The sequence below is a fragment of the Taeniopygia guttata genome, chromosome 8 (genome assembly GCF_048771995.1).
Source record: "Taeniopygia guttata chromosome 8, bTaeGut7.mat, whole genome shotgun sequence".
NCBI classification, from domain to species: Eukaryota; Metazoa; Chordata; class Aves; order Passeriformes; family Estrildidae; genus Taeniopygia; species Taeniopygia guttata.
The window spans coordinates 9,524,768-9,539,487 of NC_133033.1; the positions used below are offsets into that span (position 1 = coordinate 9,524,768).

General features: G+C 54.5%; 2 protein-coding genes across 2 annotated transcripts; one reads left to right on the forward strand and one right to left on the reverse strand.

The window, feature by feature from the left end:
- Window positions 1–661: 661 nt before the first annotated feature.
- On the reverse strand, window positions 662–4,553 carry UROD (uroporphyrinogen decarboxylase). Its single transcript, XM_002193830.5, is given in 11 exon segments — window positions 662–929; window positions 1,110–1,176; window positions 1,427–1,527; window positions 1,670–1,807; window positions 2,088–2,249; window positions 2,486–2,683; window positions 2,782–2,844; window positions 3,044–3,123; window positions 3,202–3,314; window positions 4,304–4,417; window positions 4,419–4,553. Coding segments are annotated over 11 exon segments (1,305 nt in total). The 5' UTR covers window positions 4,523–4,553; the 3' UTR covers window positions 662–764.
- Window positions 4,554–4,621: 68 nt separating this feature from the next.
- HECTD3 (HECT domain E3 ubiquitin protein ligase 3) lies at window positions 4,622–14,344 on the forward strand. The gene is made up of 21 exons (XM_002191065.7): window positions 4,622–4,948; window positions 5,016–5,176; window positions 5,554–5,646; window positions 5,903–6,038; window positions 6,473–6,588; window positions 6,844–6,957; window positions 7,318–7,400; window positions 7,783–7,948; window positions 8,415–8,496; window positions 9,397–9,579; window positions 10,098–10,150; window positions 10,439–10,503; window positions 10,944–11,047; window positions 11,368–11,487; window positions 11,814–11,903; window positions 12,247–12,453; window positions 12,840–12,969; window positions 13,355–13,429; window positions 13,629–13,710; window positions 13,826–13,897; window positions 14,150–14,344. Exons 1-21 carry the CDS (start codon window positions 4,622–4,624, stop codon window positions 14,232–14,234), a joined length of 2,544 nt encoding a protein of 847 aa, XP_002191101.2. The 3' UTR covers window positions 14,235–14,344.
- The last annotated feature ends 376 nt before the right edge of the window (window positions 14,345–14,720 follow it).

Here is a 14,720-nt window from a genome sequence, read left to right on the forward strand (position 1 = left end):
GGATCAGAGGAGATGGGGAGGTGTGCATGGGGGAACACTCTAGGACCAGGGGGGTGATCCTGGGAACTGGATCACCTTTGGGATCTGGAGAAGGGAAGTTCCCAGCTTTGGGAACTGGAGGAGGAGGAGGGCCGTGGTGTCTTTGTTGCCATCCCAGCCAGTGTGGCAGGGTGCTGGTGGTGCTGTGTCAGAGCTTCTCCTGCCAGTTTGCCAGCTGTGTCCCAGGTGAGTTCTGCTGGCTCTCACAGCCCCTTCAGACTACCCTGGGTTGAGGACACATTGCCCATTTCAACCTGAGCAGGACTGTGGGACAGCTGATGCTGAGTCTCTGCCAGTGGTGGGCTGTGAGCCCCAAGCGCCCAGGCTGTGACCCTGCCAGCCTCAGGCAGCCCACCTTCCCTAGCAGGGCTGTGCACACCCATCCTCAGGAGATGGCTGTTGTGTCCTGGGCTCACATCCTCTGTTGTAAGCATGGGCACTGGCAGCCTGGCAGGGAGAGGCATCCTCCACTATTTGCTGCCATCCCTGTTTCCCCATTTTGACCTGCTGGATGGAGCTCGGGAGCTCCCCCTGACCACACATGCTCCTCTAGCAGCCTGCCATGACTTCCCCTCTCGGGGTGTACAGTTCCCCATCGCCCCAGCCAGAGCCACACGGCTGCTGCAGAGAAGGTCCTGGTTTAATGCTGCAGCCCAGCCTCGAGTGAGCCCTGTGACAACACAGTGACTCTGCCCCAACCAGAGTCCTGTGCCCAGGCCCCAGGCTCAGCTGTGCTTGTTGATATGACGGGAATGAGCATGCACAGCTTCCACAAAAGCACCCACATGTTCAGGGTTCATGTCAGGGTAGAGGCCGTGGCCCAGGTTGGCAATATAGCGTTGGGTCCCAAAACTCTCCAGCATCTTCTTCACCAGCTCGCCAATCTTCTCCTGTAGGTATGGTAGGAAACGTGTCAGACCAATCGACTCAGGGTATTTCACCCTCACCAATCCCCCTCAGCTAGCCTGAGGGGGTGTTGGGACATGAGCCAGTGCTGCAGGTAGAAGGCCTTTAACACAGGCTAGAACTAGCCCTAGTTGCTGGCTCTCACAGCTACTGCCATGGCTCACCTTGGGTGCATAGAGAGCACACGGATCCAGGTTCCCTTGCAGGGTGACATCTTTTCCTATCTGTGCACTGCAGCAGGAAGGAAGCAGGTGAGTTGCTGCATGTGGTAGACTGAGAGCAGCCAGGTGCCTGCAGCCCCCACCACAGGAGCCCCAGGAGCCCTCAGCGCAGCCTTTAGAAGCTGTGCCATGGTGGCCCAACTATCCCCACCTTTGGAGCAGCAATGTCCAGGCCTGGGATGCCTCAGGGCAGAAGAGGAGGTCAGAGTACCTGGTCTGGGATCCTGCCCAGACACCTGAGCCCTGAGTCAGACTCTTACCGAGCTTCTTGGGGCCGGATGGTCCAGTCGAGACCAACGACCTCGTAACCAGCGTGGGCCAGGTCGCGTAGGGCGTAGTGTGCATCCTTGGCAAAGATGATCTGGGGAGGGAGGAGATGGGCAGCAACTGCTGTGGCTCAGATCCCTCTCCACAGGCTGGATTGAGGGAAGCAGGTACCAGGGGATGCACCCCTCTCCAGCAGCACCCAGATGTCAGGGTCAATCCAGGCAGCCCCGACTCACCATGGGCACCAGGGGCAGTGCCTCCTCCTTCAGCTTGCTCTTGACAGCCTGGGCAATGTCCTGGATGTAAGGCAGGGCAAAGTCCTGAAACAGCTCTGGGCCCAGATGCCCTGCATGGGACTCAAACAGCTGGAGCGCCTGCCAGGGACAGAGAATCCTTTAGGCTGGAAAAGACCTTTAAGATTATTGAGTCTAACAAGCAAACACTGCCAAATCCACCAGTAAAGCATGTCCCCAGGTGCCACATTTACTTGTCTATCAAATGCTTCCAGGGATGGTGACTCAACCACTTTCCCATGGGACTGGGAGAGCAGCAACTCAGTCCCTCCTCCTCCTTCCAGATGCTGGATCCTCTCTGCTCCCTATCCCCAGTTTCTGCCTTCCTTCTCAGCCCTGTCCCCATTGCCCCAGGACACACCTGCGCTCCAGCAGCCACCTGCCCCACCAGGTAGTCAATGATAACGTCAGCCAGCAGGCGTAGCAGACGGTGGCTTGCCTCGGGGTGACGGTAGAGCCAGCTCTTGGCCTTGGCCATTGTAGTGGAGCCACCACCTTCAATCATGTAGGACATGAGCGTCCACTGTGGGGAGGAGTGAAAAGAGTGACGGAGATGAAAGAAGACACAAAGTCCCACTCACAGTGCTGAAGGTAGGACCTGTGAGCACCCCAGACCTGGGGCACAGCTGCTCCTGCACTGAATGCCCCCTGTTATGCACCCATTTAGCACCCACAGCTGGGGGTGCCATAGCTGGTCTCACCCCAAGAGAGCAGAGAAGCCCATCAGGGAAACCCACACAGAAGAGCCACGCCACTTACCGGTGCCCCCGAGAAGCCGATGAGGGGCACCTTGCCCTCCAGGCTGTGTCGTGTCAGTGTGATGGCCTGGAAGACATAACCTAACTCTGAGGTGACATCCACCTTCTGTCGCAGTTTCAGCAGATCCTCCACCTCCTTCAGGGGCTCTGTGAACGTCGGTCCTTTGCCAGGGACCATGACAACCTCCATGCCCAGCGCCTGGGGACAGGGGAGAATGGAGAAGCAGGAATGGAGCAGCCCTGAATTCTGCCTTGTTACCAGCTGCCGTTCCCTGTGGCATTGGCCATGGCTCTTACCTGGGGCACCACCAAGATGTCGGAGAAGATGATGGCAGCATCCAGGGGGAATCGTCTCAGTGGCTGCACAGAGGAAGAGGCCACATTAGTGAGGGGTTGCAACTGCCTTCCCATGGAGGACCTGGTCAAGCACATGAGGCAGTGGAGTCCCCAAGGGCTGCACAATTTACTGAGGCCATCCAGGATGGTCAGAATCAAGGTTTCTCCCCATCCCCATCTGGGCAGACAGAGGGGGACACACAGACCCCTGAGTGATGCTCACCTGCAGAGTCAGCTCACAGCACAATTTGGGGCTCCGGCAAGTAGCAAAGAAATCCTGTGATGCCCGTGTCTCCCGAAACTCTACAAGGAACCACCACAAAGGTTACGGGGTGTTTGCTGAGGTCCCCTGGCTACCCCCCGCACGCCTCCACCACTCACCTGGCAGGTAGCGGCCGGCCTGCCGCATGCACCACACCGGGGTGTGCTCCGTCTCCTCCCCGCGCGCCGCTCGCAGGAACGTGTCGTTCTTCAGCCTGGGGAAGCCTTTGGGGCTGCGGAGCACAGAGCAGGTACAGGGTGTCACCCACGAGGGGTCTGGGTGCCCTGCCAGGCCCCCACGACTGGGGCAGAGGGTGACAGAGTAAGCGGCTCGTCCCCACTCCCTGACCGCAGAGGAGGCTTGCGCCCAGCTGTGACAAATGTGATAAACTCTCCCCACCACAGCCCAGGACTTCTTCCTGCTGGGGGCCGTCGGGAGAGAGGCGGTGCGCTGCCCAGGGCCCAGAGATTAAGTTATCGGGGCCAGCAGCTGCTCCCGCCCGGAGAGATGTGGGGCGAGCGGGGCGGGCAGTCCTGCACTGCCCCCGGTCTGTGCCACGCGTCCCCAGACTCCGCTGTGGGGCTGCTGGGGTCCGGCCTGCACCGGCGAGGGGGACCGCGGAAACCGCGGGGCCTATGGAAACAAAGTCCCGAAAACCTCCATGTGGAACCAGGGACTCAACCAGCACACCAGCGGCCCTGCTGATCCCTCCCAGTGCGGGATCACCCCGCTGCCTGCCCGCCCGGAGCTCCTCCAGGGACCCAGTCCCGGACTCTTGTGCCAGCACCACAATCCCAGGGCCACACCAGTGCCTCGGCGGTGTTCCCAGAGCCACTCCAGTGCCTCGGCGGTGTTCCCAGAGCCACACCAGTGCCTCGGCGGTGTTCCCAGAGCCACTCCAGTGCCTCGGCGGTGTTCCCAGAGCCACACCAGTGCCTCGGCGGTGTTCCCAGAGCCACTCCAGTGCCTCGGCGGTGTTCCCAGAGCCACACCAGTGCCTCAGCGGTGTTCCCAGAGCCACACCAGTGCCTCAGCGGTGTTCCCAGAGCCACACCAGTGTCCCCAGTACAGGATCTCAGCGCCAAAGCGCTATCCCTACTGCTCCCACAGTGCCAGACCGCCGTTCCCAGAGGCACACCAGCATCCCCCGTGCAGGCGCCGAAACACGGCCCCGTTACCACACTAGGAAGAAAGGCAGGCCTGTCCGGTCCTGTTACTCACAGGAGCCGTTCGCCACCCTCCATGCTCCTGAGCTGCTCCCCGACCTCTCCGTTGCCTCCCGACGCGGCGCGGTTCGCCCCGTCCCGCCCCCATCCCGACGTAGTCCCGCCTCTCTCCCGCCGCCATCTTTCCCCGCCCACCGCCCGTCTTCCCGTCCCTCCGTACGCTGCCATCTTGCCCTGCTCCTTGCTCCGCTGTACGTGGCACGGGCGCCGCCATCTTGCTCTACGTCCGCCCCTCCGGGCGCCGCCATCTTGCCTGTCGGCGGGCGGGGTTCGCCGTAAACCGGAGCGGCGCGGAGCCGGTGTCCGGAGCGCGATGAGGGCGGGCGGGGAAGGGCCGCACCAGGTGCTGGGCCGGCTGCGATTCCTGCTGCAGTGCAGCGAGTGCTTCCGCCGCGCCCGGGCGCTGCCCGCCGCGCTCTGCTACGTGCCGCGGGAGGTGCAGTACAAGATCTGCAAGGACCCCGCGGCCGCCGCGGCCGCCGCCGCCCGCAGCCTGCTCAGCGTGTGGGACAGCCCGGGACCGGCGCGGGGCGGCAAGCGGGCGGCGCGGGCCACCATCGAGGTGCGGAAAGGCGGCTGCCTGCGCGCCACCGGCGAGGAGTACTGCAACAGCGCCGGGCTCTGGGTCAAGCTCAGCAAGGTAACGCGGGTGCGGCGGCCGCGAAGGGCCCGGCCCGGCCGCGCCTGACCGCCGGCTGTCCCCACAGGAGCAGCTGGAGGAGTACCGGAGCGGCTGCGATCTGGAGGAGGGATGGGTGCTGGTGTGCAAGCATGCCGATGGCGGGGACCGTCTGGTGCCCGTGGAGTCCACGGAGCGGATCCAGCGGCAGCAGCAGCTGTTCGGGGTGGACTACAAGCCCGTCATCAGGTGCGGGGCCGCCGCGGTGTCCCGCTGGGTCCCCGGGAGCGCGGAGGTGCTCACCTCGGGATGCTTCCCCACGGCCCCTCCTGCCTTGGGCTAGGGAACCCCCGGCCTGCTTGGACAGGTTTCATGGAAGTGAGGCAAGAGGGATGCCGGATGTGGAGTGAATTGGATTTGACTCGGGCACTGTGCTTGTCGCATGCCCAGCGGGGTGTGGAAGGAGTAGACATGGTTGGAAAGGAAAGGGCAACAGATGATGCTGGAGGTGATGAAGGATGGAGCACGGTGGGCTTTAAACCCAAATCTTCCCCTTACAACTACTCCTCGATCACCAACTTCTTGTTCCTCCTGGGGTGTTCCCACTCCACTTCTCTGTGTTTCAGATGGGAGCAGGTGGTGGATCTGACATATTCCCTGCGTCTCGGAGCAAAGCCCAGGGCCATGGAGCAGGATGAGGCTGCAGTAGAGAAGCTTCGGTATGAACTGTTTCCTGGCTTCTGCTATGGTGGGGGACAAGCTCCGGTCTCTTGTGACTGCCCAGACAGCCGTCTCCTGCAGACCTGGGGGAGAGGGGGGAAGACAGGCAGCTCTGCACAGCACAGTCTTGTCCTAGATATGCCTGCAAAAAGCAGGAAATCGAGCAAGGCAAGCAGGATGTGAACCTTCCTTTTTTGACCCATTAGCCTGGCTGCCTCTGGCTCTCCAGACCCAGTAATCACTTTTCCCTGCTAGGTTTGTGCCCCCAACGTGGACTTACGAATGTGATGAGGACCTGGTGCATTTCCTGTATGACCACATTGGGAAGGAGGATGAGAACTTGGGCAGTGTTAAGCAGTACGTGGACAGCATCGATGTCTCATCCTACACGGTGGGTTAAAGGGACAAGGCTACATCAGCCCCACTGTGCCATGGGGCTGGGCAGCATGGGTAGTGCTTGCTGTGCTGCTTTGGCCTGGACTGCACTCTGAGGATGTGGGAGAAAAACCTGGGGAGTATCATGCAGCATGTTGTATGATGTGGCCCCTGGAGGGATGGTGGTTTGATAAGCCAGTGCTAATATTAGCTGCAAAGCTGATGTTTGTGGGGGGTTTGATACTCTGTGCTCTATGTGTGACTTCAGAGCGCCTTGGAGGGTCAACCCCAGTGTCCTGTGTGCTCTGCACTCCTGGTGTCTACCCACAGCAAAGAGAACATGCCAATGTGATACCCTCTGACACTAAGATTCATGATGAAAGTAACCACTAAAGAGAAGTTAATCCTACACTCATCTGATTTTCCTTCCATTCATTTGCCCTCTTCCAGGAGGACTTCAATGTGTCATGCCTGACCGACAGCCATGCCGACACATACTGGGAGAGTGATGGGTCCCAGGGCCAGCACTGGGTGCGGCTCAACATGAAGAAAGGCACCATTGTCAAGTGAGTCATCTCTGTCTGCTCTACATGCTGGCTAGTGACTGGGGCAAGCTTTGCCACTCCCTCTGCCTGAGTGTCATGGCCCAAATTTGCCCTGCGCTCCCTGCCCCTCAGTCCTTTCACTGGCTCTGAGCTTGAAGTGGTTTTAGATTTGTCAGAGGTACCTGGGAATCCCAGCTTGGTAACAACGTGACCAAGTGATGAGATGGATGTTCAGATGCAATTGCCTTCTCCTTAATGTCCTGCTTCCTTTTGCAGGAAGCTGCTGCTGACAGTGGATACCACTGATGAGAACTTCATGCCCAAGCGGGTTGCTGTGTATGGGGGCGAGGGGGACAATCTGAAGAAACTGAACGACGTCGGCATTGATGAGTGAGTGGGTGGAGGTGCACAGGGTGTCATGGCTCTTGCAGGGGCCCAAGCTGCTGAACACTGGCCTTAAAAAGTCATGCAGTACAAGCCAGGCTCTCTGGGATTTGGGTTCACTCTGCCTACAATAGCATGGTACAGTCATCAGGTCTCTTCTCATCCTATTGTGGGACACATCAGAATCCTGGTACCTGGACCTGAGTCACCAGCAGGTTCAGGCATTCAGCTGTAATTGTAAGCAAGAATTGAGTTCTTGCCATAGGCTCCCATTTCAAACTGTCTTCCCTTACAAGTGTCCTAGTGGATTTTGGCAGGATGAGTGAGGTAACATCCCTTTAATCCTCATCTGTTCTGTGTTTGCAGGAGTTATATTGGGGATGTGTGCATCCTTGAGGACATGACAACACACCTGCCTGTCATCGAGATCCGGATTGTGGAGTGCAGAGGTAGGGCTGGCTGTTGTGGCCACATCCATAATGCATGTGTAAAATACTGTATATTAAGAGTTTGTTCTGTGACTTGTACTTCTTCTCCCTGTGGGCTGTTTTAGATGAGATTCAAAAGAGCCATGGGAAACTCCTTGGAGATCTGAAGTTTTGCAAGTTTTCAGCTTTCATCCTATCTTTCTCTGCCTTCAATTATTTAATTATTTTTCTCCTGTAAATGCCCTGCTTCTTCTTCACAGAGGTATTTGAAGCTCTCAGTGCCCAGCACCAGAGCTGGTGGAGCTGGTACTTTCCTACTGTTTTTGCTTATAGACCTCCTACACTATATTTAAGGCTTGTTTTCTTGTGATCTTTGCATATCATCCACGGTCTTCCTTGGCAGATGATGGGATTGATGTTCGTATCCGAGGCATCAAAATCAAATCCTCTCGACAGAGGGACCTGGGGCTCAGTGCTGACATGTTCCAGTTGCCCAATTTGGTGCGTTACCCTCGCCTAGAAGGGACTGACCCTGACCTGCTGTACCGACGTGCCGTGCTCATTCAAAGGTACTGTGTGGAGGGGAGCAGACAGGTGCCATTGCCTGCAGGGATTGATGCCATCTCCAACATGTACATGGCTGGAAGCTGTAAAACTATGATACTCCTCTTGAGACAGATGTCCTAGACACTGGAGAAACCAGCATTCATTTGGGAGCAAAGTGGGCTCTCTGGGGTGGCTCCCTTATACTTTCTGAGGAGTCCTGTAGCTCAAGTTTAGTGTCTTGTGTGTCACTAGCACAACATAGCAGCATCAGGGGCAGGTACATGCAGAATCACTTGTAAGGAATGCAAAATCCATGCAGTGCCCAGGGAGTGGGAATTTATTACCAAAAGCTCCAGGATGTAAAAAACTATGCTGGGTTTGGTTTGGATCAGTTATTTTTCTGCTTGTGTTCAGGGGTGTATGGTCTGGAACAGACTTGTACAGATTCCCATGACTTCTTGTTTCAATACCTTCTTCTTTGGGATTTAGGTTCATCAAGCTCCTGGACAGTGTCCTGCATCACTTGGTGCCAGCCTGGGACCACACTGTTGGCACGTTCAGCAAACTCAAGGTGAGCAGTTTGTTCTGGCTCTTGTTGGGTCCTTAGTCTGGTAGGGTGATGGTGCTCATGCTGTGGCAAGGGAGGCAGCCAGGGCTTGTTGCCTTTAAAGCAGCTGGAGAGAAATACTTTCCTGAGCTCAAGTCACTAACACTGTGAAAGGTGATATTGTTTATTTTCCTGCTAAACTGATGATGTAGAAGCAGTTGTGGGCTAACAAGTGGACTCAAACCAGAACATTTCACCCTCAAAGGGACTTGGATCATAGCTGCACTGGGCATGCAAGCTGGATCCACATCCCCTCCAAGATCTCAGCCCAGGACGCTCTGTTCCTGCGCTGCCTGCCAGCAGCTTTGAGCTGGCTTGTCCAAACATCAAGGCATTTACCAGTAACATTCTTCCTGGCTTTAATAAACTTTTGCTTTTCATCCTTTACATAGTGCTGAGTTCATCCCTCCAGCTGTCTGTTTTCCTTATATCCTCCCCAGGAATATACATGCTGGACATTACCAGGACAGACCTATTCTGTGTATTTCCAGGCCTAATGTCAGAAAGCACTGTAATTCCTGTGCCAGGTCAACACGGACCCAAAGCATTTGAGGATTTTTATTTGTTTAGAGAAGCTGGCTTTGATTATAACTAAAAGGGATAGTTAGACCAATGTTCTGGTGAGAATGAGGGTGAAGGAGACTCTAAGCAACACTGGAGTGTTAGCATCAGATGACAACTGATGGATTGAGGGCTGAGCTTATTATCTCCCTTAAGCCAGTATGCAGAATCTTTCAGAGGCAGAGGGGGAGCAAATACTGTCAATGAGAATGTGTCTGTGTAGGAAGGCCCTGGGAAAGGGAGAAACATGGAGCTGTGATGGCTTCAATAGAAAGTAGGTGACACGTGCATCCCTGTTGGCAGCACATCAAGCAGTTCTTGCTGCTGTCCAAGAAGCGCGCAGCTCTCATTACCCAGTGTCTGAAGGACTCGGAGACCAGCAAGCCCAACTTCATGCCAAGGCTCTACATTAACCGACGCCTGGCCATGGAGCACCGGGACAACCCTGCCTTGGACCCCAGCTGCAAGAACGCTGTCTTCACCCAGGTACTGTCCCTGCTGCTCTGGGGAGAGTGGGGCATCCCAAAATCAAAATAATCTGCATTAAGATGAGCGGAAAAGAGAGCTTGGAGCTGAAGAAAGACTTCAAGGCTTCTTCACGTGACTCACAGGCTCTATAATTACAATCTGCTGATGGTCCCATAAGGAATAACATCTAGGAGCGATTTAGGATCTCTTGAGTTGAAATCTGTACTCTATCCTGGCTGCTCTCTGTGGCATGTTGTTAGTGGAGAGTGTAACAATCCTGTTGCACTAAAAAGGTAGCAAAGAATTCTTGTGTGACAGTAGTCAAGTAGCTGCACAGAGTTCTGTGTCATGGTTTTACAGCAATGCTGATCTTCCTGTGTGCATTCTCTCCCAACCTCCACCAGATCTGGGGCTCTGTGCATGCACAAACACCCCACACTGCTGTGAGACTTGATGTGTTTGATGTACCTGCCTTCATGTGGCACCAGTTCCCCTGGGGAGGGGATACCAACCTTGATTGTCTCTGCTTGTTGCAGGTATATGAAGGCCTGAAACCCTCAGACAAGTTTGAAAAGCCTCTAGATTATAGGTAAGCAGTGTCTTGGGAAGGGAAGGCACCATGCAGTGCTGGGAGCTGTGTCCTGTTACAGCAGGGTGTTTGGGAAGCCCATGTCCTGTACTCTGGAGAGGGTTTGTTAGGACCTGTTCCCCAAGGTGTCACCTCCGTACTGAGGATGCAGCTGTCTCTGGAGATAAAGATCTTGTCTTGTCCTAAACTCAGACTGTTCCACCCTAGTCCCTTGATGTCTCTGCTGTGCCTGTCCCAGCACCTCCTTGGCTTTGAGCAGCACCTCAGGTGATGCCTGGTTCTCCACAGGTGGCCGTTGCGTTATGACCAGTGGTGGGAGTGCAAATTTATTGCAGAGGGCATCATCGACCAAGGTAGGGGCTGCAGGAGGTCGGAGCTCCTCTGGAGCAATTGGGAGCTGATGAGGTGACTGTTGCTGTAGGTGCTTTTGTTTGGTTCCAGTGTTAATTCCCGTGGAGAGAGGGAAGGCAGGTTGCCTTGTCCTGCCACCTCTGGCTGTGTCCCAGATAAAGAGTGCTGTTTGCTGGGAGGGGGACCAAACTGGACCAAACTTCCATTAGTCATTAACAGCAGCCTTCTGAAGCCAGTGATCCTTCTGGGTGTTCTCCACAGGCTGGGCAGGGATGTTATTTCTCTTGTCTTACTTTCTCTAGTGCCATAAGGCTCTAAAAGGAGCCTTCTGCTCAACTGAGGGCCAGGTTGGACCAGAAATCCTCACCTTTGCTCCATAACTCTGAGGATCAGCACATGGGGTGTTCACATCACTAAGAATGCCCTTCTTTTGGGGTTGCAGGTGGTGGTTTTCGGGACAGCCTAGCAGACATGTCAGAGGAGCTGTGCCCCAGCTCAGCAGACACCCCTGTGCCTCTGCCCTTCTTCGTGCGCACATCCAACCAGGTGCTGTGCGTCGGGATGTTTGGGGCAAACCCTTCCATGCCTGGCAATGTAGCACTGTCCCTGTCCTCTTGCATGCCAGGGACATACCTACTTTAAGCTTTTCTTTATGAGGGGTTGGGTAGTTTGCTTTGTGGCATTTCATTTTAGAATATGCTGGCAAGTGCCTGGATACCAGTCTGTCACTGGGAATATTGCCAACAGGGATGGGGGTTTAGTCTGCTTCTGCTGTGAGAAGTGCCCAGAGGCCTGGCAGGAGTAGCTTGTGGTATTTCATGCTGTGCTGAAATTATGACGTGGAGTTTTGCCTCTCACTCTTACAGGGTAATGGCACTGGAGAAGCTAGGGACATGTATGTCCCCAACCCCTCTTGTAAAGACTTCCCAAAGTACGAGTGGATTGGGCAGATCATGGGAGCAGCTCTGAGGGGCAAGGAGTTTCTGGTAAGTTTTCAACCCCATCCCTCTAAGAAGATTTTTTTTTATAGCCCTCTCCTGCAGCCTAACAGGATCATGGAAAGGCTCTGTGGTCACATACTGGGAAAGAGGTTTTTGGTCCCAAGTAGTTTGGAGAACTCACAGCCTAAGATTTGGGGAATGATGCTGAGAGCTTGGGAGATAGTATTTGCTCTCTACTCAGCTATGATGAGTTCTGCATGTAGAGGGGGAAGTAGGGAAGCCTCTTTCTGTCTGCATTGTTGAGTCCTATCTTCGTCTTTGGGGAGGTCTTATTTTGACACAGACTCAATAAAATCTCTTTTCTTCTTCAGGTCCTTGCTCTTCCTGGCTTTGTATGGAAACAATTAACAGGGGAAGAGGTCAGCTGGAGCAAAGACTTCCCTGCAGTGGACTCCGTGTTGGTGAGAGGGACTAGGAGGCTGTGCCTATCCTATTCCTTGTGACACTCAGCAAGGTGCTGATTTGTGTCCCTGTCCTCATGTACTTGCTTCCTCCTGTGATATGTCAAATAAACACAACAAAGGGTAACTTTTAGCTATAAGCACCAAATGCGCTTATAGAGATGCATCCATGCTGACTGCTGCTGCAAGCATGCAATGGCCCAGCATCTGCTAAACAGCTTTAGGACAGCATATCCCATGTTGTGTCACTGTCACTTGTCTGGAAAGCGAGGAGATGAGGACTTGGGCACATCACTGGTCTCTGGTCATCTCTCTAACATGCACTTACTTGGTGCCTGGACAGGTGAAGCTCCTGGAGGTGATGGAAGTCATGGATAAAGACACCTTTGAGTTCAAATTTGGGAATGAGCTGACCTACACAACAGTACTGAGTGACCAGCGCATGGTGGAGCTGATCCCCAACGGCAGCAACACCGCTGTGCGCTATGAGGACCGCAAGGAGTTCATCCGCCTGGTGCAAAAGGCTCGGCTGGAGGAGAGCAAGGAGCAGGTGACACTGTCCCACCCTGTGGCTGGTCATTGCTTCCCAGAGACCTGCCCCCCAGCCTGTTTCTGGTAAAACGCACCGTGGTTAGTGTCCCTGTGCTCATTAGGGCAATGGTATCCAACCCTTTCAGTGGGGTCCTGGAGCCTGTGGAGCTGCTAAGAAGCAAAATGGCTTCTAGTAGCACAAGTGATAAGGGGTTTTATTCCCAGCTCAGACGCAGGCTTTCTGAATGAACAGGGATGCATTCCTTGTTCTGTCCTGTTCCTTGAGGCTACTTGGAGTATGTGCTGAGCAGTCACATGGCTTGAATCCCGTAGAGTCCGTAGGCTCAACCATGAGTCAGGGAAATGGGCAAGACATGCTGCTTACCTGCCCTGTCTCCTTTTCAGATCATGGCCATGCAGGCTGGGCTGCTGAAGGTGGTGCCCCAAGCTGTTCTTGACCTCCTTACATGGCAGGAGCTGGAAAAAAAGGTCTGTGGAGACCCTGAAGTCACAGTGGATGCCCTGAAGAAGCTCAGTAAGTGAAGGGCTTTGCTGAAAACTCTTTCTGAAAGCAGGACTGTCTTCTGTCTGTGCTAGCACAAGGAGAAGTGTGGGAGGCCAGTATTAGCCTTTCTTACAGTGAGAATACAGTCCTGTGTCCTTCTTGCCTTTAGCTGGATGCTCATGGCGACAGGAGTGTCCTTTGGGGCCTCACGGTAGAGGCTGGGGCATCCCTAGGCTGCCAGTATCTGAGCCCCTGTGGAGCTGAGATGTGGATCTGGCTGTGCTTCCTGGGAGGGGTCTGTCTATATGTGTTTGTTGCTCCTTGGGTCTATGTGGTCACACTCTGCAGGCAACTACTGCCAAAGAGGGAGGAGTTCAGATTTTTATTAAACTTTTTTCTGTATCCTTTGTGACAGCCCGGTTTGAGGACTTTGAGCCACAGGATACCCGTGTTCAGTACTTCTGGGAAGCACTCAATAACTTCACTAATGGTGAGCAATTTGCTCTGTCCATGCATACCTCTTGCCATGACAGCTCCTGCCGGCTGGCTGGGAGCTGGAGGGAAACCACTCAAGGAAAGCAAGCAGCTAGGCTGAAGGGACTGCTTGCTAGTGCTGGGGGTACCTAGAAGCAGCTGTACTGCGTCTCACATCACTCTAGGGTTTCCTGATGTCTGCTTTTCCTTCACAGAGGATCGCAGCCGCTTCCTCAGATTTGTCACTGGCAGAAGTCGCCTTCCAGCACGGATCTACATCTATCCAGACAAGATGGGGTAAGTGCATTCTTATGAAGGAAGGCTGACAGATCCCACACCAAAGGAGTGGGTTGTCTGGGCTGTCTGCCTCGCTGGCCTCCTGGTTCTAACCAGTTTGTCACCTTCTCCCCAGCTCAGAGACAACAGATGCTTTGCCAGAGTCATCCACCTGCTCCAGCACTCTCTTCTTGCCCAACTATGCCACGTAAGTTTTGTTGCTTCCCTGTGTCTGGAGGACTGTGTGTGGTCTCTCTTAACCTTGGTGCTGACCCATTGGGCTCATCACTTTGCCACACTCATATCCCCTGCCTGTCCCACGTGGCTGCTGAGTTTCTCTCTGCGAGCCCCTGCTGAAGCATATACTCCATTTCAGAAAACATCTTGTCCTCTCAGCTGGCGAATGCAGCAATTTTAGCTTCTCCTTATCTTTTTTTTTTTTCCTTCCTGTCATCCCTAGAGCCAAGGTGTGTGAAGAGAAGTTGCGCTATGCTGCCTATAACTGCGTGGCCATTGACACAGATATGAGTCCGTGGGAAGAGTGATGTTGCAGCCTGACCAAGCAGCATGGATGATTGTTCAAGGAAACCATGCAGTGGGAAGCATTCCCTTGTCCCCACGGGATGTGTATATATAATAAATATATGGGTGTGAAGCCTGGCTCCCAGCAGTTGACATGAAGGGTTGGGTCTTCAACAGGGTGGGAGCTAGCTTGGATTGTAAATGTGATTGCCATGATGGAACCCTGGCTGAGCCCTTAAGCATCAGAAAGGTCTGGCAGGCTTTTGTAACGAGTTTCTTCTCCACGTCTTCTTGTAGCTCCACAATGCACACTCCTTCCAGGCTGCACTTTGCTCAAACAAAAGTGAGGTAAGGAGACAAATCTGCACAGCAGCTTACAGCACAGGACAGAGAGCTGTGAGCTGCTGCTGAGACTTTGGGGTGGCCAAGATGCGCAGTGTGTGCTGACCATACTCTGTTGTCTTGTTCCTGCTCTCACATGAGAGAATTCATCTAGGATTAAGAAGAAT

Bases quoted from the DNA above. Each gene is read 5' to 3' on its own strand.
- HECTD3 (XM_002191065.7), top strand. From the start codon at position 4,622: ATGAGGGCGGGCGGGGAAGGGCCGCACCAGGTGCTGGGCCGGCTGCGA. The intron at 9,580-10,097 runs GTACTGTCCCTG...TGCTTGTTGCAG, and splicing joins AGAACGCTGTCTTCACCCAG to GTATATGAAGGCCTGAAACC. The intron at 13,898-14,149 runs GTAAGTTTTGTT...TGTCATCCCTAG, and splicing joins TTCTTGCCCAACTATGCCAC to AGCCAAGGTGTGTGAAGAGA.